Source organism: Chlamydotis macqueenii, chromosome 2, assembly GCF_036417535.1.
Source record: "Chlamydotis macqueenii isolate bChlMac1 chromosome 2, bChlMac1.mat, whole genome shotgun sequence".
Lineage (NCBI taxonomy): Eukaryota > Metazoa > Chordata > Aves > Otidiformes > Otididae > Chlamydotis > Chlamydotis macqueenii.
In genome coordinates, this window is record NC_141557.1 from 50,373,661 (window position 1) to 50,394,408 (window position 20,748).

Genomic DNA, 20,748 nt, shown 5'->3' on the forward strand with positions numbered 1-20,748 from the left:
TTAGATTTAGAGAAACTGCTGAAAATTCAGTTCTATGTTTCACTGCAAATTAAGGGTCTCAGAACTCTGCACACTCTACATAATCTTAAAAAAAAAAAAAGGGGCTTGGGTTCCCAAGTAGCTTGGCCCATTCTGAAGGTTTTACCCGTGACCATCGTTCATTCCCCTAAATGTTAAGCTGCAGAAACCACTCCCAAAACCAAGTCTGGGAAACAAATTTGCAGTCGCTCAGGGTAGCTCAATACTTAGCCTGTTGAGTCACCATAATGACCACAGAACGGATGGATTATATGATTTTAATAGGTCAGACACCGCTGTTTTTTCCTTTACAATCACACATCCTAAAACAACTAAGAAGGAGTTGAGATAACTCAGACACGCGTGCCCACACTCTGTTTATTTTGAAAAGTCATCACCTCTTCTCCAGATGAATGCTGTTCTATTTGCACCTGATGATACGCTGCTTCTCTGTAGTCAAGGACAGGGATTGACACACGCATGCAAACAGCCTGCTAGAAAAACAGACTTATTTCTCTAAACACAGCTTTGTTGCTCCTCTATTGTACCAGCAATTTTTGTTGCCAAGTAAAGGAGTTAATCTTGCCCATAACTGTGCCTGCCTTTTGCAAATACAATAGAACCTAGAGAAATCACCAGCATGCAGTTCTGGTTTTAAATACACGCTGATGTGATATCTCCAGGTTATTTTTCTGCTCTGCAGTTACGGTTGTTAAGACAATAACCCTAGCACTCTCAAATACACAGACATCCCAATGTGCTGCACACTGTACAATGGCCCACAGAGGTTATCGTTAAAATACACTCATAGAAGAGATAAATTAATTTTCTTTCTCCTACTGACTTTCCTGACCACATGGAAATTTTTTTTCTCCCCACTGTCGCATTTCTCATAGGACAAATTGTTACTGGGCCTCCCCTAAAAATCACTCTGTGAAAAATAGTATGGAAGATAAGGATGAAACTCTATGAATATAGCATGTGAAAAGTAACACTCCAGCCCTCAAACACCACCTGTGTGATTTCTGCTCTGCTCTCCATGCTTTTCTTCCTTCATAACTGAGCATTAATGCCTGCTGAGTGGCTTCAGCAGTGCCAGGCAGCACACTTCTTGCTCTGTTTCTCCAAGAAGATGAAAGGTGATGCAGGGCACATGAAGTTCTGGCTACAATGCAGTCAGTAGGATTTTTGGTTTAGACCTTTGTAGTGCCAGGATTTCTCACCGGTTTCCAGTGATATGAAATTTAAATCTGAACCAGGGGATGTCACCTTATAATGAAACACTTTTGCCCCGACAGTAAAACCGTGTTGACGACTGCTACCTATTTTGTGAAGTGTCCTGAGATGCTTGACCAATAGACAGCTGAACGAGAGTGAGGAAGGATTAAGATACAGAGAGCACAAAAGGAAGTAACCCCAAGGAGGAGGCAGTAAAGGATTAAAAAACATGTCCTGTGTTTAACAGGTAACGTGACACATCTCTGCCTCAAGAGCTCTAGGGAATCATTTCAAGTGCTCTCCTTTCACATCATACAATAATGCTACCAGCATGACCTCTTCCAAGCAGGAAATGGCACTGTCTACTCTGTTTCGTCTACTCTGTTTTTTATCTACTCAATAAAAACCTCTGATTGTTTTCTTTTTTCTTCTCCTGGTATCAGCTGAGCACTACATGAACCAAAAGAGAAGACTGCCCCTGCCCTCCTTGTCTACCCCCAAAATTTTGATCTTGAAGGGGAAAGAAGCAGCAGAGCAAGACACACTGGAGAAAACAATAAGATGCAGAGCGTAGCTAAGGCTGGGGCTGTAAGAGAAGAGAAAAAGAGAGTTTACTAATGAATACAACTGGAATTGGTTCTCCTCTAAAAAAGTTCAGCGTAGGATCACTGTTGGTAGTTTCTACACTCTTAGTCGGAGTACAAGGCAGAAAACAGCATGACCTAGAGACACGCACACCCAACAAGCCAGCTGAAACAACCACCAACCGGGTCTAATGACCCAGCCCCTCTTGGTTGTAAAGCAAGTGAGGCATGTGCTTGGGTGGCAGGTGACAACGCTGTTTACTGACACAGTCTCATCTCGGGTGCTCTTGCTATGACTGGCAGGCAAAGAAGTGATGTTAGCGAAGCAGCTATGGGATAGTCACCCTATGGTTACTTTCCAGGAGTTAACTCAAAACACTGGGTTGATGTAGGTATGAAAATGCCACATAGCAAATTGCATGAATTTGAAACATGTATCTACAATAAAAAGGGAAAGTTTCAGGTTTTCCTGTGGTTATGAGCCCGCAAGCCATTCCACACAGGCAGATCTTTCTGTCCCTGATTAACCTCAGTCAACTAGCTTAAATGGGGCTGTGTCTGATTAAGGTCTGTGTTTGCAAGCTTCAGAAAACGCTCTGTATAAAAATTTGTTTGTTGGCCAGCCCTGATTCCTGCATGTAAGTTACATCTGATAGGAGCAAAATGTGTCCATTTATGAGAATTTAGACTTGAAATTTCCTTAGAGACCAGGACAGTGCTATTCTTCTTGCTGATTTTGTAGTCAGTGCCTCGGCATAACTGCCCTTCTCTTGCCAACGTCAAAGCGGAATGGGGGAGAGGTTATTTTTCAAAAGGCAGGATAAATCCCCTCGCCTCTAACTTCTGACGGCTTCAGTTTATGACTCACTGTGTCCGCAGCGCAATGAAGTCGTGATCGCAACTCCAGACCTGATCCAACACACGCTGAAATCAATGGGAGTCTTTCCGCTGACTTCAATGGAAGCTGGGTCATACCCTTAGCAGACACTTAGCTGTGCACAGATCAAAACCACCCTCCAGTTTTGGATGGCGGAAAACACCGTCAGCCTGGAAACAGCAGTGATCCCTGAGGTCAGATCCCTGAGAGATCATCTACAACAAAAAAACTAATACAGGGAAAAACAACAGAGAGATGCTTCGAGTGCACCTGCCCGCACTCTGACTCTTTCTAGCACTATCAGCCCAGACAAAGCTGTGTCCAGAGCAAATATTTATCAAAAATGTAAAAAGAGCTGATCTTGGCAACGGCCAAAAACCGGCCCTGAGTGGAAAATGTAGAATAATTACTCAATCTTAAAATGAAGTTTTCAAATCAAATAAACATAAGCTTGGAGAAATGAGCTCAGTACAGCTCAGAAGCTAGAAAAGGCTTGCATCAGACTTTGTAGTGCAGTTTTATGCTTGTCAAACATGAAGGTCAACCTAGAACTTCTAAAAGAAGGGGAACATCAGCACAGCTAGTGTCTGACTCTCTGTTGTACGTTAGAAGACCAACAGCTTTATGTTGCCTTTAACATTCTTCACACAGCTCCTTTATGAAAACAGTAATAAAGAAATAAGCTCAGGATGAGCTTTAAAATGAGACACATAAACCAGTTTTAAGAGTGCTTTGGGACTGTCAGAGAAAGGACCGAGAAAGAGCACACACTTTGGAAAGATTAAAGCAACGACTATGTGATGGTGGTAAGAAATTCTCATCACCATCAGGAAAAAAAGCCGGGAGCAAAAAGGAATATTGATCTTTCAGTAGCAGGGACCATTTAGTTTGGATGATACAGCATTTGTAGGCTGGTCTTCACCTCAGCTTGCACATCCCCAGGACTGATGCACTATTATTTAAACAACTTTTAGGTGGGAGAGGCGGAGGTATGGGCAGACCAGCTACCCTCACATGGGCAGGTGTGTCTTGACACAGTATCTGAGAGTTCCTGATGCTCGGTACCCAGAAACACCTCACTCAGGAAGGCCTCTCTGGACTGATCATTTCTTCCACCCAGTCTGTCAGGGCCTGAGCTGGGCAGGTTGAGGAGGAAAAAAAAAAAAAAAAGGCCCTTCTTCAGTCAGTTTTTTTCTAGACTTATTTTTCAGCAAATGAAGAAACGAGCAGTGACACAGAGATTTTGTCGAGTTAGTTAGGGGCTTAACAGACACATGCTGTATCAATTAAGAAGAGGGAGGTCCTCCCGGGCTGGGCAGCCTGTGAATGAGCACGCTGTACCACAGGAGCACGCTGTACCACAGGTAACAGACGCACCCCGACACCCTGCAGTGACTTAGCACTTGCAAGAACCCAGAATGAGCAGAGAACTCACAAAACGTGACTCAAACTTGTTAAAAAATGACTGGGCTGGAATCTCCCCCTGCGACATCATTCCTGCATTGGAGGGCAACCTCTTTACATGAGACTTCCTTACAGCCGTCATACATCACATTTGGGGATGGATTTTTGGACTCGCTTCCCATTCCATTAAAACAAAACAAAACAAAACCGCTGGGAGAGAGGAGTATCTCCGAAGGTAAAAAGCTGGTGCTGTTGATCATAAATCGAGATATATATATATATATGTATAGATACGGAGCATGGAGATACGTGATGTGGGTGAGAGGCTCTCCACAGCCGATTGCCCCCCTGCAGCCGCGCCCAGCCGGCCCCTCCCGAGCCGCTCCCCCGCCGCACGACGCGGAGGGGCGTGGGAAACCCCCACCCCCCGCCACATCCCCCACGGGAGGCACCTCCGGGCTCCCCACCGATCCTTACGGCCCCGGCCCCTGCCCCGGCGGCGGGGGTCCCGCGGCGGACACCTACTTCTTGCAGGGGATGAGGGCCTTCCTCTCCTCCAGGACGCGGAGGCGCTGGTTGGGGCCGTCGTAGGAGACGGCGGCCCGCGTATTGCGGCCCGAGCCGTGCTCGTAGGACACGGTGCGCCCTTCCCACTGCCGCGGCGCCTGGCACGGCTCGGGGACCCCCACCGCCGCCCCCGCCCCGCCGCCCCGCAGCAGGAGGCAGCCCAGCAGCAGCAACCGCAGCCCTAGGCCCGGTCGCGGCCCAGCCGCCGCCCGCGCCATGCTCCGCGCCTGGCTCCGCGCACTGCCGCCCCGCACACGGCGCGCAGGCGGGCGGGCGGGCGGGCCTGCGCCGCGGAGGGGGGCGGGGGCGGCCCGCCTCCAAACCCGCATCAGCTCGGCGGGGAAAGGCGGTTTCTGCTGTGTGCGAGCGGGATGGGAGAGCGGGAGGCAGTGCACTTGCACTCAGGGTGGGCGGGAGGGTTTGCTTGCCCTGGGGATGCCACAGGGGCACCTGCAAGGCCCGAGCTTTGGGGCACGTCTGGGCATCCTGCATGGGCTTTGGAAGAGAGGGGATACACGGACGGGGGGGATGGGCACCTCCGTGCTTTGATGTCGCTGTCCAGGGGGGATTTACTTTTTCTTTGCCAGTGGGTCCCCACAGACAATGTCACCAAGCACCTGCACACCATCACCTCCCGCTGCCCTCTCAGGGTTCTCAACTGTTCGTTACCATGAACTTTCCTCTCCGGGCAAGGGAGAGGGGGCAATCCCCTGCAGCACCGAGGCTTCGGTCCTGCCAGATTCATGAAGGCAAACACGTGTGGCACCACCGTCCCAGGCCAGGGCAGGCCCGGGAGCTGCTGTCTCCGGCTTTCCCAGGCCACTGCAATCACCTGGCGTTGAGTCAATCGTGTTTTCTCAGCAAGCCCCTCAAAGACTGGGGTGCAGCATTTACCCCGCGTGGAGAAGGGGCCCATAGGACTTTTCCGTGCAAGAGGGAGTGTAGTGGAGCTCCGCGGAAAGAAAAATTAAAAAAAAAAAAATGGAGAAAGCCTGAAATCCCTTCTCCCACCTATTTGCAGAGGCGGCTGTGGGGGGACCGAAGCGGGGGAAGGGAAGCGGGGGGGCGCAGACTGCCCGCACAGCAGCCCCGCACCGGCCCCGCGCCGCCCTGGCCCCGCCGCCCGCTCCCGCATCCCCTCGATCCCGCCGCTTCCCTCGTCCCGATCCAACCGGGAGGAGAGCAGCTTTCCGGCCCGCAACTCGCCGGGAACCGTGGCCGCAGCTTCCCCGAGCCCGCACAAAGTTTCTGCTCCGCGTCTTTTGGGAAAAAAAAAAAGCCGCAGCGTAAAGTTCAGCCCCGCGGGAAAGACGCGTGGGGGCTGCGGCGGCAGCGGCTCCCGCGTCCCTCCCGCCGCCTCCTCTCCGCGTGGGAGCGCGCAGCCCCGGGGAAGATGCGTGGGATTTGGGTTTGGTGTGTGTCCCGTCCGTGTGTCGTTTGTGTCCCCCCCTCCGCCCCACCCCCCGCGCTCTTTCCACCTGAAGGAATTTATGACACAGACGAAAACTCTGTGCCGGACGGGAGACGCAGTGATGTCGCCGGGGGATTAAAGGGGGTGGAGGTGATGTCACCGTGCCTGCACAGCAAAACACGCACACACGCGCGCACACCCCCCACCCCCTCCACTCCCTCCCACTCCCCCCGGAGGAGCGGTGCTGCCAAGGGAGCGCGATCGGCCCCACGTCACTCGTGCCACCGGTATAAATGCGGACCCGCGATGTCCATGGCTGTCGGCGCGGCGGCTCCCGCCACTCGACTGGGGCGGCGGAGGAGGAGGAGGAAGAGGAAGAGGGAGGAGGAGAAGGAGGAGGAGGAGGAGGATGCTGCGCGCCTTGGTGGCGGTGTCCCTGTGGCTGCGGGTGAGCCCGCGGGCGCAGGGCGCGCCGTGCGAGGCGGTGCGCATCCCCATGTGCCGCTCCATGCCCTGGAACATCACCCGCATGCCCAACCACCTCCACCACAGCACCCAGGAAAACGCCGTCCTGGCCATCGAGCAGTACGAGGAGCTGGTGGGCACCGGCTGCAGCCCGGTCCTCCCCTTCTTCCTCTGCGCCATGTACGCGCCCATCTGCACCTTGGAGTTCCTCTACGACCCCATCAAGCCCTGCCGCTCCGTCTGCCAGCGCGCCCGCGACGGCTGCGAGCCCATCATGCGCCGCTATAACCACAGCTGGCCCGAGAGCCTGGCCTGCGACGACCTCCCCGTCTACGACCGCGGCGTCTGCATCTCCCCCGAGGCGATCGTCACCGACCTGCCGGAGGGTGAGAGCCCCGGGGGGGCGGCGATAGGGCGGGCGGACCCCACTCTACCCCTCCCTTCCCCTTTGCCACCACCGCGGGGTGCCCCGGGCGGGAGGATGAGGGAGGCTGCAGGACCCCCGCGTCCCTGCCCCCGGCAGCCTCTCCCCGACGGCTTTCCTTCCCCGACGCGCCTCTGTTCGCAGATGCGAAGTGGATGGATTTCACGCAGGGGGTGCTGGTGCCGGACAGAGCCCCGGAGCCCGACTGCAAGAACCGCGGCCAGGGTGAGCCTCTGGCGACCCACACTCCCCCCCCGCCCCAACTCCCCCTCCTTGGAGCCAGGCCCCCTCTGACACCCCTCAACCATGTCCCCTTCTCTTCCTTCGAAGAGCGGTGCAGGTGCAAAAAGACAAAGCCTACGCTGTCGACCTACCTGGCCAAGAACTACAGCTACAGTAAGTGCGTGGGGGAAAACGCTTCACTTTGGCTGTCCCACCCCGCTCTGCACCCCTCGTGAGTTAGGCTGCTCCCTGTGGGTGTTGCACCCACACCAGGCCCCATCCAGCGTGTGTGGCCTGAGACCGCTCCACCACAGCCTTTCCAAATGGGTTTTTGCCCGAGGACACTTGGCTGTCCTCCTCCAAAACCCTCCGCTTGCGCATGGTTTGTTTGGGCAGTGGTAGCTGTTGTGCAGTTTCTGCTAAAAGCAGTGAAACGTCGGTAACGCACGCTGGGACTGACAGGTTGCTCTGCAGAAACAGTGCTCGCTACCGTAAAGGTCACTTGAGTAAGTGTGATTACGTCTGGTGTGAGCGTGACCCTTGGCCAGCTCCTGTTTTCGTCCAGCAGCTGGAATAAACAGAGGTTTATCACTGAAATAGAACTTGTAAATGTGAATGAAGCTGAAGCAAGGTAAAAAGTTATGACTTACAAATGCGTATGTTCTTTTACTTACTAGCTGGAGTTTCATCTGCTGTGGGATTGTCACAGATTAATTGAATTCAGGGGCAATTTGCACCAGCCAGCCAAGGAGCTGGCCAATGGTTTTATGATATGTTGCATGACATTTTGGCTATGTAAGTAAGTGTTCATCCCTCTTCTCTCCTGGCTCCCCCCTCCTCCAGTTTTCTGGTGCTGGGAGTCGGAAAGAAATCAAGTGAAGATCAGGTATAATACCAGATTCAATATCTGTAACGTCAATAGAAAACCCCTATTAACTATGAATTTAACGTGCAGTATCATGGTCTTTTGTACTTTATGAGCTTATTCTCGGATAAAAGTTGTTTCTTCAAGGGATGTATTCAGTTCTTATGCAATAGCTTTATTTAATCCAGTCAATTCCTGTTTGTCTGATTATCAAATGAAAGTAAGCTTGTAGTTACTTCCTTCTTTGTTAGCATAGTGAAAAAAAATTCCAACCCCCAGTTTGGTGGGAATAATCAAGCTAAGCATCTACCATAGGTAATTGTATTTTTTTTTTGTCATGGCATTTTGGTGCATTTGTGTCATATATTCTTATAGAATTCCTTAATCTGTCTCAGTACAGCCTAGTGATATGTTCCAGTGGGACAATGAACTTCCACAGTTGTCTGAAATATATGAAAAAGCAGTGATATAAAATGAGTATTTAGAAACAAAATGCAGCTGTTAGCCATAAAAATTCTGATTCCAGTGACTTCAGTGAGAGTGTTGCTTCAATAAAAACTGTAGGTTGGGGTCCAAAATTTAATTCCATTGAATTTGTGACATCAAGATTTTGGTTTTGAGAGGCAGATTTTTATTCAGTCTCCTGTGAAAGAAATAGACATGTTCATATGGTAAATGAATTGGGAGAGAAGACAAGGCAGAACAAGTTGCAAATAAAATCAAAGTTTTCCTGAAATCCTTTAAAATAATATTTACAGCCAAATTGCTTTTGTAGTTGGTCAAAATTTGGTTTCAGTCAGACTTGAAAATGGACTGTGAGTCTCTGCAACTGAAATCCCTTGTGTGCTTTGTGGCTGTTACACATGCCCTGATAAAGTTAGCATGTAAACCTCAGACTGCATTAAAATTTCTGGTCTGCTGTTTTCTACCTGTGAAGTTTGTTCCAAACATTTGTAGGTCCATTTGAAGGCTTTTGACCTGGGGGCTGCCAAGGTCATACTTCTTTCCCAGAAGAATTTTGTTACAGTTTGATAATTGGACCCTTCCTATTTTGACATTTCCTAGAGAGAAAGTCCTCCACGTAAAAGTCGTGCTTGCTCTCTCTGGTTTGGTACTTCCCACGAGAGAGAGCGGGTGAAGTGCGGCAGTGGTAGGTACCGCCAGGGTCTGCGGGTACAAAGTCACCCTCAGAGCAATCTACGTGGCTTCACCTTCTTGTGTCCATGCAGACGTGTGGTTTTCCTCAAGGTAAAAATATGATTGTTTGTTTATTCAGAGTCAGAAGAACACCTTTCAGCGTCTATTTTCTATGAGCATCTTACTACTGATGCATAATCCAAAGGCAAATGATGAAAAAAATTTATAAACTGTGTAAATAACAAAAGCGCTAAGCCTCTTAGTTGTTGAGTACTTGTTTCAAAGCTTCATTTCTTTCTTACTTTTAAAAAGAAACTTTAGCTCCTGGATGCAACCTGCAGGGAAATGATTTTATTATAGAAAAGACTGGATTCGTGCTAACTGTCTGTGAGGTAGATTATTCATTACTTAATTGGAAATAGAACGTGTCCGATTTATGCGAGGGGCTGTTCAAGTCTGAGTCAAAGGAGCTGTTTGCGATTCCAGGCGAGATCTCTTGGCCTGATCTGGCAAAGATTTAAGCACATGTTTAATTTCACAGTTGTCAACAGTCCTACTGAAAACCAAATTGGGATCAGGCCTCTGTTATTCTAAACCGCTGTACGTGCCCACACATGAAGAAGTAGTTCTGGTTTCACAGCCGAAGCAACAGCTTTCAATTTAGCATGTTTTGTTTAATTTGTAGATGTGTTTACATCTGTAAAACCGTTTGTTGTTCTCACACCTCTGTTTTTCTAATTGCAGTCATTCATGCTAAAGTGAAAAGTGTAGAAAGAGGGAACTGCAACGAGATAACGACTGTGGTTGAAGTCAAAGACACACTCAAGTCTTCTACGCCAATTCCTCTGTCTCAAGTGCCTCTTCTTACAAATTCCTCCTGCCAGTGTCCACCTCTTCAACCGAAGCAGGATGTTCTCATCATGTGCTATGAATGGCGTTCGAGGTAAGCCCTGGTGATGCGGTGGAGAAAGGTCTTATAGTTAGGTGGGACGGGTGGGAAGGAGGACCAGCAAAGCTCCCTTCCTCATAATGAGCATGTTTTGCTGGCAGTTTTTCTTAGGATAACTCACACCTATGCCTGCACATTTCAGTGACCTTCGCAATTAACTTTTTCCACTTAATCACCCTCAGCTCTGCACCATGGTGCGGTGTTTACAAAACCTGGCTCCCACATGAAGCGTAAATGCTGGTGGCGTTAGATGCTGACAGTGTAGTGCTGAATGCATCATGCAGCAGTTCAGGTATCTCCAGCTGTTTGGGAGGGTTTTTTTTCCAGGACTGTTCTCCAAAGGCATGAGCTGCTTCACGTGCTACAAGCTTGATGGTAGCTGTAGATGGTGGTCCATGATGGCAGGACCGCAGGGAAGGTGTAGTTCTGCCTCACCGACCCCAAGGGAGGGGACGGGAGATGATGCACATCTCCTGTCTGCAGAGCTGCTGGAGATAGAGCCAGGCCCTCTCTGCTGGCTTATCCGTACTTCGGAGCGGTGCCATCAGTGAGATGTTTTCGATCCCACAGCTGTACCAGGACCAGCCAAAGCTGCAGCCGTTGGAGCCCTGGCTCCCAGATGGCAGATGAAAAAAAGTAAACACTCTCCGAGCAGCTTGCCAGTCCTGCTGTATGATTAAAAGACAAAACCAACCTAACTTTGCCAGACCTTTCCTCTGGCGGTCAGCCTAGCCCCAGGCATGGAAGGAAATCCAGCATGCTGGTCTGGAGGGGAGGCAGCGGTGAATCACGGCTCCCTTTTCTCTCTGGGTCCGTAAGGTAGAAGGGGACATCCCATCCCCATCAGCACCCCGAGTGTACTAGTAGCAACAGGACAGGTTGTGGCGTGGTAGATACACGTGGCTCTGTGCCGTGGGTCAGAGGTAGGGCTGTTCGTAAAACGTCCAGGCTGGTTTTGCATACAGCAGTATGACTGGTAATTGAACATGCACGCTTGCAAGGACTGTGGAACATCTACATGCAGAGCTTGATGGGTCATATCCATGTTTTCAATGAGTTTTATGTTGATATTTTAAAAGCATTTTATAGGTGTTTCTAAAAGTTGCCATCTGATACCTTATTACCTTTTTTTTTTTTTTTTTTTTTTTTGTGAGCCAACAGGCACAGTATTTTATTATTGCACAGCACCTCGCCCCTCCAGGTCTGGAAGTATTTCACAAAGATTAATGGAGAGCCCTCTACTTGTGTTGGCTATTTTAGGGATATGTGCTCTGAGTCGCACAGAAGGACCATGACTGAGGTTGCTATCGAGGAGCTCTGAGCTGCAGAGCTTTGCTGGAGAGGGCCCTCAGGAGGCTGTCAGGGAGGGGAGATTTCAAAAGTGAAAGATGGCAATCTGCTTCTCCATTACTATGGAAAAACACACAACTCACTAAATATTTTGTGATGTTTTTTTAAAGGTCACTGAGGTTTTTAATTTCATATAGTGTACTGAAATGGATTTGAAAAAGGAACATAAGCTATTATATGTGTTTCCTGCTGAGCTCAGTGGCATGCAAACAGAAGGTTTTGAGTTACAGCGGCTTTTGAAAATGCTAGAAGCAAAATGGGTGGATGCTGTTATCTCCACTGAAGTCAATGGCAAAACAACCGTTGTTCATCAGTAGGGTTAGGGTCTCACTCAATAATTTGACCTGAACAGAAGCTGTGTCAGATGTACACCCTGTTACAGTTACATTCATCACGATGTGGCCTTAACTTCAATCTTACATGTTAGTTCTCTAATTTCACCTCAGAAAGAAAAGATGTGCATCATGTCGATCTTGATTCTCCAGGGCTTGCACTCATTGTAGTCCTTTTATGTCTGGGCAAAGTGAATGCACAGTGGCTAACGGCTACGAGTGGCAGCATTTTGTGCTCTTTTGGAACCGGTATGAGCAGCAACGCTGTTCATGGAAACTGGAGGTCAGGCCCTGCTATGCTGTATAAACCTCACCCCCCAGCAAAGGGCTATATGAAGTTGTGTTCTTTTATAATGATGTTTTGATGTTTCCAGCCAACACTGGTGTGTAAGTAAAACCTTCCAGAATTAAGGATATTAATGATATTAAGGCATATTAAGGCCCAGTATCTCAAAAAAAAAAAAAAAAAAGGAAAGGAAAAGAAGAAAAAAAAAGTTACATTAGTTCAGTAGTTAGCAGTAGAGGAGATACAGAATTGTCAGTATCCCTGTGCTGTGAAGTAGTTGTTTCTAGGTTGGGACTTACAAGGTGTGGCATCAGGCTGCTTTCGAATATAATATGTTAGAAGCTGCTTAAGGCATACATATTTAATAGTTCCATTTTTATTTTGTTCATTTCATAACACTTGGACTCTGTATTTTCATACAGGAGCTAGGCAGATTTCATTGGCAGACAGTACCAGTGCCCATACATTCCTCCAAATTCACTTCAAAGCACTCATGAAGTAGTCACGTGTAGGAAATACTTGATACTGTCCTCATGTATTTATAGGTAAAAATGGAGCTGATTGTAAGTGATCAGATAATGTCTTCCCATTCATCAGCTGAGCTGTATCAACTGATGCATGTGAAACCGCTTTTTTTTTTTAATTCAGAAGTAAAATACATTAGTTTACTCTTCTGCACACAAACACACACACAAACAGATAGTGGGCATAAGTAAAAATATATATGCATATACCTTTAAACAGTTTCATGGGATGTTACCCAGCCCATCACTTTTTGTTAGCAGTGCTCAAGACAGGACAATTTTCCCCTGCAGAATAGCTTCAGGTGAGGACAAAGGGCTCTAAATTTTTTCTCAGTACTGGCCATGCGCTGCAGTTTTGGCTGTAAAATCTGGTTTCTTTTGAAAACAATTTTCTGTTTTTACAGAGTTTAGAATAGAATTTCAGAAGCATCAGTATAAGCATGTAGAAATCCATTACAAAGCATTTAGGGATGGAGAAAAGTATTTTTCTGCCTATTGTCCCATACACAGAAACTGTCAGTACAAGTACCTGCTGGTGCATTTCAGCCTCAGTCTGTGTTAAATTGTCTGGAATGACATCTCAGGAATCAAAATCAGAAATATCTATAACTTGTGTTTATTTCTTACTTTTCAGGTTGATGCTTCTTGATGGATGTCTAGTTGAAAAGTGGAAGGATCAACTAAACAAAAGATTTAAGGTAAATACAACCAAATAAAAGAATGCTGATATTCTTGATAAAGAGTTAAACACCTTTGTTCTACTTCAGCATTGAGTAACTTGATACTTAGATACTCCTAACACCTCTGGGTATTACTATTTTCACTTCAACATTCTCGTACCTCAAAATTAGATACAAGTGTAAGTCAAAATTTGAAAATTTTAGCCTTGCATTTTAGGGTCTCTAAAATTTTATTTCTATTTTATCTGCAAACTGTCCCTCAATAGAATAGTTGTATGATCTTTGTGTGAATGCTGTTTTTTTACAACAATGACTCTAGGAATTTCTTTCATATCACTGCTAAGGCAAGTAACTGTCAGAGAGGTGATATGCAAGTAAGTCTATATTAGGTAAGAAAGGAACCATAGAATCATAGAATGATCTGGGTTGGAAGGGACCTTTAGAGGTCATCTAGTCCAACCCCCCTGCAAGGAGCAGGGACATCGTCAACCAGATCAGGTTGCTCAGAGCCCCGTCCAACCTGGCCTTGAATGTTTCCAGGGATGGGGCATCAACCACCTCTCTGGGCAACCTGTTCCAGTGTTCAACCACCCTCACTGTAAAAAAGCCATGCTTTAAATCTTTAAAATCTTTGAAAAATAAATACATAACAATTGCAGATGATAGCATGTGGGACTTAGGAGAATACTGACATATGATGTCCCTGCTCCTTGCAGAAGGGTTGGACTAGATGACCTTTAAAGTTTGTTTTCAACCCAAACTATTCTATGATTCTACGATATGACTCAGACTCTTGAAATCCCTTAGCTGTCAACTTAATGGCCTGTTACTGGCACGCAGTGTGTTTTAGTGGCCTCCTCACACTGTTTTGTCATTTCTAATTGTGTCTTGAAACCTGTTTGGACATTCACTTTCAGACTCTCAAATAGATGTGTGACTGCCAAACAAAATACTTTTCAAAGCATGTGTCATTCCCTCTGATATTAATAGTTTCATAAATTAAATCCTCATTTAAACATGTTTGAAAGGGACACACCTAAATGCCTGCTGATAGTTTTTGTTTTATCAAGATGCATATAATGACCCTGACTACAAAAAGACAGCTAGTATGGAGCTAGGTATCACAGCAGCTTCATTTTCATGCTCATCATCCATCTCTGAAAATTTGCATCCAACTTTTGTCTTGAGTTACTGCTTAAAATGAGTGTTTTGAGCTGTCTGTGGACCACAGAAGATAGCTGTTAACATAACCACAACATGGCTGGTCTCTTCTCTAGCCAGGACAAGAGTCTGAGTTGCGTCAGAGTCAGTGCAGAGATACTAAATAGGACAGCTGGAGAATCTTGCTCTGATCACTGGGCAAAGCCCCTGCCTTTGGCAGTTTCAGAAGAGAAAGTTCATTAATAGAGGGGAGAGGTGAGACCCTTTCCAGGTTCTCAATCTACTTCGCTTTCCCTAAAATAAGTGTTTCTGTTCCTGGAGGTGAAAGACTGCAGTCTCTGCTGCAGTGTTGTGGATCTCTCCATATTTCGGATGACCTAACCACTTAAACTCACTGTAAAAACCTGTTTTCTAACCACTGCACTTTTGGGTTTGGAAATCTGACAGCTATTCTCTTTGGTGGGCTCATTGATCTAATTGCTTTCCAAAATTTCTCAGGGATGCTGCTGAATAGAGCTTCAGGTGCATTATTCACAACCATCCCATTGCAACTCTGAACACTGTGATTTCAGTGGTTGTCTCCGCTGTCTGTCCGTAACATAAGCTCTTTCATGCCCAGTTCTCTTCACCCCAGGGAAAAGCAGAACCAGAAAGTAAATACCACCTTCCCTTGTAGCTGTGTGTTTAAATATATGTTGTGAAAGGATAGTCTGCTTTCTGCAGGCTTTTCTGAGAAAAAAATCAAGTGTCATGTTCAATAAGGCATCAAAGAAGGGGTTTGCAAAGGAGTCCCGGTGAGCAGATCCTGTGTTTTCGATGGCATGGTGCCAGCTCCCCTGGATTTCTGATAAGGTGTGAGATGTGCACTCACATGTGGCAGGCACATGAGATGTGGAGTTGTAATTTTCACCAGCTGGTAGCGTGTAAATTCCCCCACCCACGAACATGTGGCGGGTTTGCCCTGCAGACAGCCATAACATGCTGACATCAATGGGCCTGCAGGGTAGAGCACAAAACCATTGAAAGCAGCACTAGTATCAGTGCTTCAGGATAGCTTTAATTAAGACATAATTGTTTATCATTATGTCATTTCCTAACTCAGCCTCTTTGTCTTCTGCATTTTCATAGAGGTGGGAGCAGAGACTGCAAGAACAAAAGCTGCGGACGGCCCGCAGTAAGAACCAGAATGCAGGACGCAGTGGTCGGAGTGGAGCCTCCAAACCATCAACCAAAAACACCAACCCGCTGGCCAGTGGCCCCAAAAAGGCTGTTAAAATAAGGAATAGCCAGAAAGAAATCAGCACTAAAAAAGTATGAGAGTGAAATTTCCAGAAGGAGACTTTTCCTGCATGATAAGGGTCGCAATCTGGCTTGGTCGGCATGTTTTATTAATGCAGAACTCATTGACTTAAAAACTCACGGCAGTTTCTACATAGACATTTTTTCTGCACTTTACTTTTAAAAGGTTTGCTTTTCCTTTCAAGTCACTGCAAGCCATAGAGTGTAGGTTTGCACAAACATGCGGTAGGCATATTGAAGCTGACTGAATTTTATCTTAGGGCTCTGATTTGCAGTTCTAGATAGATCTACCCTTGGCTGCCAGAGGTTTTAACTCCTTATGCCGGTTGCCTGCCCTGCTTCCCTGCCTGAGTTGGAGAGCTGCATGGGGCATCCCTTCTCTCCTCAGAAAGTGCGTCAGTTTAGTAGTTGGTGAGTTAGTCTGGTGAGCTGAGAACCATGGCAGCTGAGGAGCCACAGAGGGATGGTAACCTCTGGGAGACATCTGGGGCAGCAACCACCACAGCTGCAGGAGCTGAATCTATCTGCTGTTTGGCATCACAGCCTTTGTTCAGAGCGTTCAGAAGCATAGTTTATCAATAAGCATCTGGGTATGCAATATGTGATTATTTTTATGTGTATGCCAAAAATATGCCTACTGTCTTAGCATTTGATGTTGTGGGTTTGTGTAGCAAAAATGCATTGAAAGCAGACATTTAATTTTTTTTATTGTACTTCAGTCTGGCTTCTGTTGTTATAATTTCAAATACATTTAAGCATCTAATTGAAAAATCAGTATTTTTTAAAAGGACAGATTAAAGTGAAGCAGATCTGTAGAATTCTTAAAAGTAACACTTATGTTTGCTGTAATATAGCTTTGTTACAAAAACTGGAATAGAAGCATTTTTCTAAACATAACTGATGGCTACTGTACAGTAAGTATTAAAGATAAGATAGGGCTTCGTGTGGCTCAGTGATCATATGGATATTTTTTTATCATTTGACACCATATTTCTAAATCTTTCTCTAAGACCAAATAAACAAACAAATAAATAAATAAATAAGCAAGCCTATTCCCTATTCCTGAACTTCTCAAAACAACTGACTATCTGCAGTTTTGCTGATCAGAAGGTAACATTTACTCTGCAAAGGATCACAGACAAGGCAGATGCCTTTATTTATATACTAAGTTTTATATACTAAGTTTGCCGTGTGAGGTATTAAAATAGCAAAAGTGATATAAGTCTAATTGGCATAACTCCAAGATGGAATTTATGCTGTTCCTGCCCAAGCTTTACCTGGATAAGGCAGTATGGCTAGCACAGTCTGATTTCTGTGAATAGGTAAGATCACCTGCATTAACATTGTAAGACCTCATGATAGACATCTTGAAGACCTTAAAAAATTCCTGCACCAAAACTAATGACTAGGCTTGGCAATTCTGATATCTATAAAACAAAATAAGCATTTCTAAAATAGAGAAAGTCTACATGAGGGAAAAAAAAAGTTCTGTGTAGGTTAACATAGTTACAACTGGTCACTTGATGATATCAGTATATTGATCTATGTTATTACAAGAATTCCAATGACATTTGCATGCATTAAATTTAAGGTAGACTATGCTGGAGTGATTTTGGTAGCAGCAGTAATATACTTGTAATATGCTAACACAAGCTGAAGACATAGATGCCAAGTAAGAATGCTTGAAACAAAGGGACAGGGGTGTTACAGAAAATGGGAATAATAGCATAAACGGTAGTTCAGGGGGGAAAAACCCAACCCTACATGATCATTGGTTGAGTTTTGAGCAGTTGGTTAAAATATGCAAAGTTCAGCATTTGAATGTACCCCTTCCCGCAAATTCTGGGCAGATGCAGAGCTTAATCTCCATGGAACATCTGCAGAATTAGATCCAAAATTCAATCCAGGTGCTGGGAATGCTGAACATATATTGCATCTATTGACTTTAGTGGGAATTATGTGTGTTTGACATGTCTTAAAGAAACAGACCACAAACTTAGGTGCCTAAATACAGACTATAGCAGAAATCTTAATCCTGTACAATGAAATGGAAAACCTGAAATCAAAATCAAAGGAGACACCCTTCAGGTGATTGAATTAGGTGAGTCTGAAAATGCTGACTTAAGTAAGCATGATGTAAAAGATCAGTATGATTGGAAAGCTTCTGATAACCATTTTGTCCACTATGTAGCAGGAGTTCTTAAGCTTTGATTAACTATTGATCCCAATTTTCAAAGTAGCACAATAAATATGCATAAGATTAGCTATTAAAAATGAACGACAGTCCTATCAATGTGATGTTGAAATAACAAATACCAAAGTTGTGATATTTCACTTTAACAAGTTTTATTGTGAACATTGTAACGTATAATGTTTGTTGAATGAAAGCTTTGGAACAACACTTCATAGCAACATTACATACTATTTTGCAACTGTTAAAATCTAACTTTTTTTCATTTTTTTTTATATTGGAGAAAAAATGTAAAAATTATTTGCTACAGAGAATTGTCACCATTCCTTCTGTAAGTTACTGTCATTGGACTGAGGTTTCCCATATGTTGGAATAAACTTTGATGCACCAAGCCTGGTGTTTCCAAACTCCTTGACATTTTAATGTCTGCTTTATGCTGACTTACTTTCGTTCTGATATGGTAAAAATATGGAAGAAGGAAAGGCGATACAACAAAAAGGAGGGGATATCATAATACAAAGAACAGATGTGCAGACAGGGGGAATGAATTAGTAAGGTTTCCCTTACTGTTCCCTTTTGTTTTCCCAAATCCATTTCTTTCTACCTCTTAAGAAGCCACAGGTCAACCCAATTCAACATGAAGATAAGTTGCTCCACTTTGAAAATGCCTTCCAATTATTAACTCACTGCAACAACAAACAACATCAAATGCAGGGTGAATGCAGACCCAGAACATCCCTGCTCTCCAGCCCGCTGCCCTTCCCTTGCAAAGGCATGAAACAGATGTTGGAGCAGAGAGGGCTTTTCGAGCGGACAGATGTATTCTCCTGTGTCCCCACATGGCTCACTCACCACTTTTGCTCCCTGACATGTGGCAAAAAGTCAGAGTCACTGCTCCTTGTGCACATCCATGGCCATTGCACCCCAGCATCAGAGTTATGAAACCTTGGTTTAGTGGAGTGGGCAAAAAGTCTGCAGATGGACGAAAGTAATTACTGTACCTATTTACAGCTGAAAAAATTAACAGGCCAAAACCTGAAGTGTCAAATGTTGTTTATTTTTTTCCCAGTGTTACAGCTGAGGGGCTTGGCATTTTTTTAATCTACAATAAAAATTGCCTGGAACACCAAACAGATGTTTCTAGTGGGTTTCTTAGTACCTCCCACACAGATGTACCCAGCTTAGTAAGAAGTGCCATTGAATATTTTCACTGACTGTTCTAACCTCAATTCCAAAAGAATGAAACCTGAAAAAATATTTACTCTAATTGTGAATAATTGGCATCGTTTTAGAAAATCACTGTAAATGCAAATCAGAACTTTTCTATGAACCACATTTTAAAAAACGTCATAAACACCCCTCCAACAGGACCTGAATGACCCGGTCACTTTAATTCAACTCAGTGTTGCAGCTTTGTTACTTTTGTCCAGCCATTGCACATAACTGAGAAATACTTCCTGTACAAATAAAAAGAAGATTTTCCAGTCCAAAATACTCAAACAGCTCTTAAATTATTTTATCCAGCATTGTAACCTAGATTCCAAATGAATGAAACCTGAAAAAATATTTACTCCAATTATGCACAACCGACACACACTTTTTGGTTGCGCTTAGTAGCGGAATGTAAATGCACGTCTGAAAACATTTCCTCAACTAGATTTTTCTGGTAAACCACATCAGCTCCAATGTTTTGTAAAAAAATATAAATCCATCAATATGGGTCAACAAAGATTCAAAATTATGTTTCCATTTACGGTAAAAACCAATAACCTGCAAGGACCTACAAATAAGTATTTAATTACTATAGAGGTACATTACTTCTTACTAGATCTCGTCAAGACTCTACATTTAATTTCAATGGCTGACGCTGTATTTCCTGTAACATCTCCAAAGTTGAACATCAGCCTTATTGGAAGGCGAAACAGGATTTCAAACTTGCTTCTTAGAGACACAGTAAATTAGAGAGTTCCAGGTAATCTATTAATATCAGACTGGCTCCTGTTGTTGCTGCCAAAAGGCTTGCGGATAAACCAGTAAGGCAATAAGCATAAAGGAAAACATCTGGAATGGAGGATGCAGTCCTTTTTTCTAGCTGAGAATACCAAGATCAAAACCCAAAAGTACCTTAAATATGTCAGGTGGTCGATGTTTCAGATAGAAGGGTAATGGATGCATCAGAGTGATCAAAAGATGCCCCAAACAGACCCTAAGTACTTTAATATCCTAAATATTTAAATTCCTTCTGATTACAGCGTGATGAAAACTTTAGTTTATAGACACTCAGAGCACATCAGCATTTATCCTCCGAACAAGGTAATTAGAAAACTAATAACTTGCTCACAAACAACTGTGGATAAAGTGAAGAGATACTTGCAAGGTCTGACTTGGCAGCACAGCTCATTCAGCAGTCAGAGCAAAGGAAAAACAGTGCAGCACTACACAACCACAAGCGGATTGACTCCATCTTCTTGGCGGGGAAAAAAGCTTTTTCCCCACTTCTCTTATTTTATTATGCAGTAATTCAGTACAAATAGTCACTGCAGTGGGACATACTAATTCTTCTTAAACAGTATTTTGAGATTGAGAACCAGCTTGTTTATCATCCTGAACTGAAACAGATATTTAATACAGTCTTAGTGTCAGATTATGATTTCATTAAAGTTCCTAAACAAGGAAATATGTGGTCTGTTGTACAAATAAACATGCCCTGTGGTTCCATTTCTCTCCTACTGGGACAAAAATCAGAAGAATAATTATGTTATCTTTTGTTAGTGTTGGAAGAAT

The 20,748-nt window shown here is 44.9% G+C and overlaps 2 protein-coding genes across 2 annotated transcripts in view; one reads left to right on the forward strand and one right to left on the reverse strand.

Moving 5' to 3' along the window:
• The window catches only part of EPDR1 (ependymin related 1), a 29,288-nt gene extending 24,402 nt beyond the window's left edge, over positions 1-4,886 (reverse strand). Inside the window, exon 1 of the mRNA XM_086741657.1 lies at positions 4,627-4,886. Coding sequence (XP_086597783.1) covers positions 4,627-4,886 — 260 coding nt within the window. The remainder of the gene's footprint in view (positions 1-4,626) is intronic.
• Positions 4,887-6,488: 1,602 nt separating this feature from the next.
• On the forward strand, positions 6,489-18,351 carry SFRP4 (secreted frizzled related protein 4). Its single transcript, XM_086741658.1, has 6 exons — positions 6,489-6,930; positions 7,113-7,193; positions 7,299-7,364; positions 9,937-10,135; positions 13,268-13,331; positions 15,603-18,351. The coding sequence occupies exons 1-6, from the start codon at positions 6,489-6,491 to the stop codon at positions 15,789-15,791; spliced, it is 1,041 nt and encodes a 346-aa protein (XP_086597784.1). The 3' UTR covers positions 15,792-18,351.
• Positions 18,352-20,748: the final 2,397 nt, after the last annotated feature.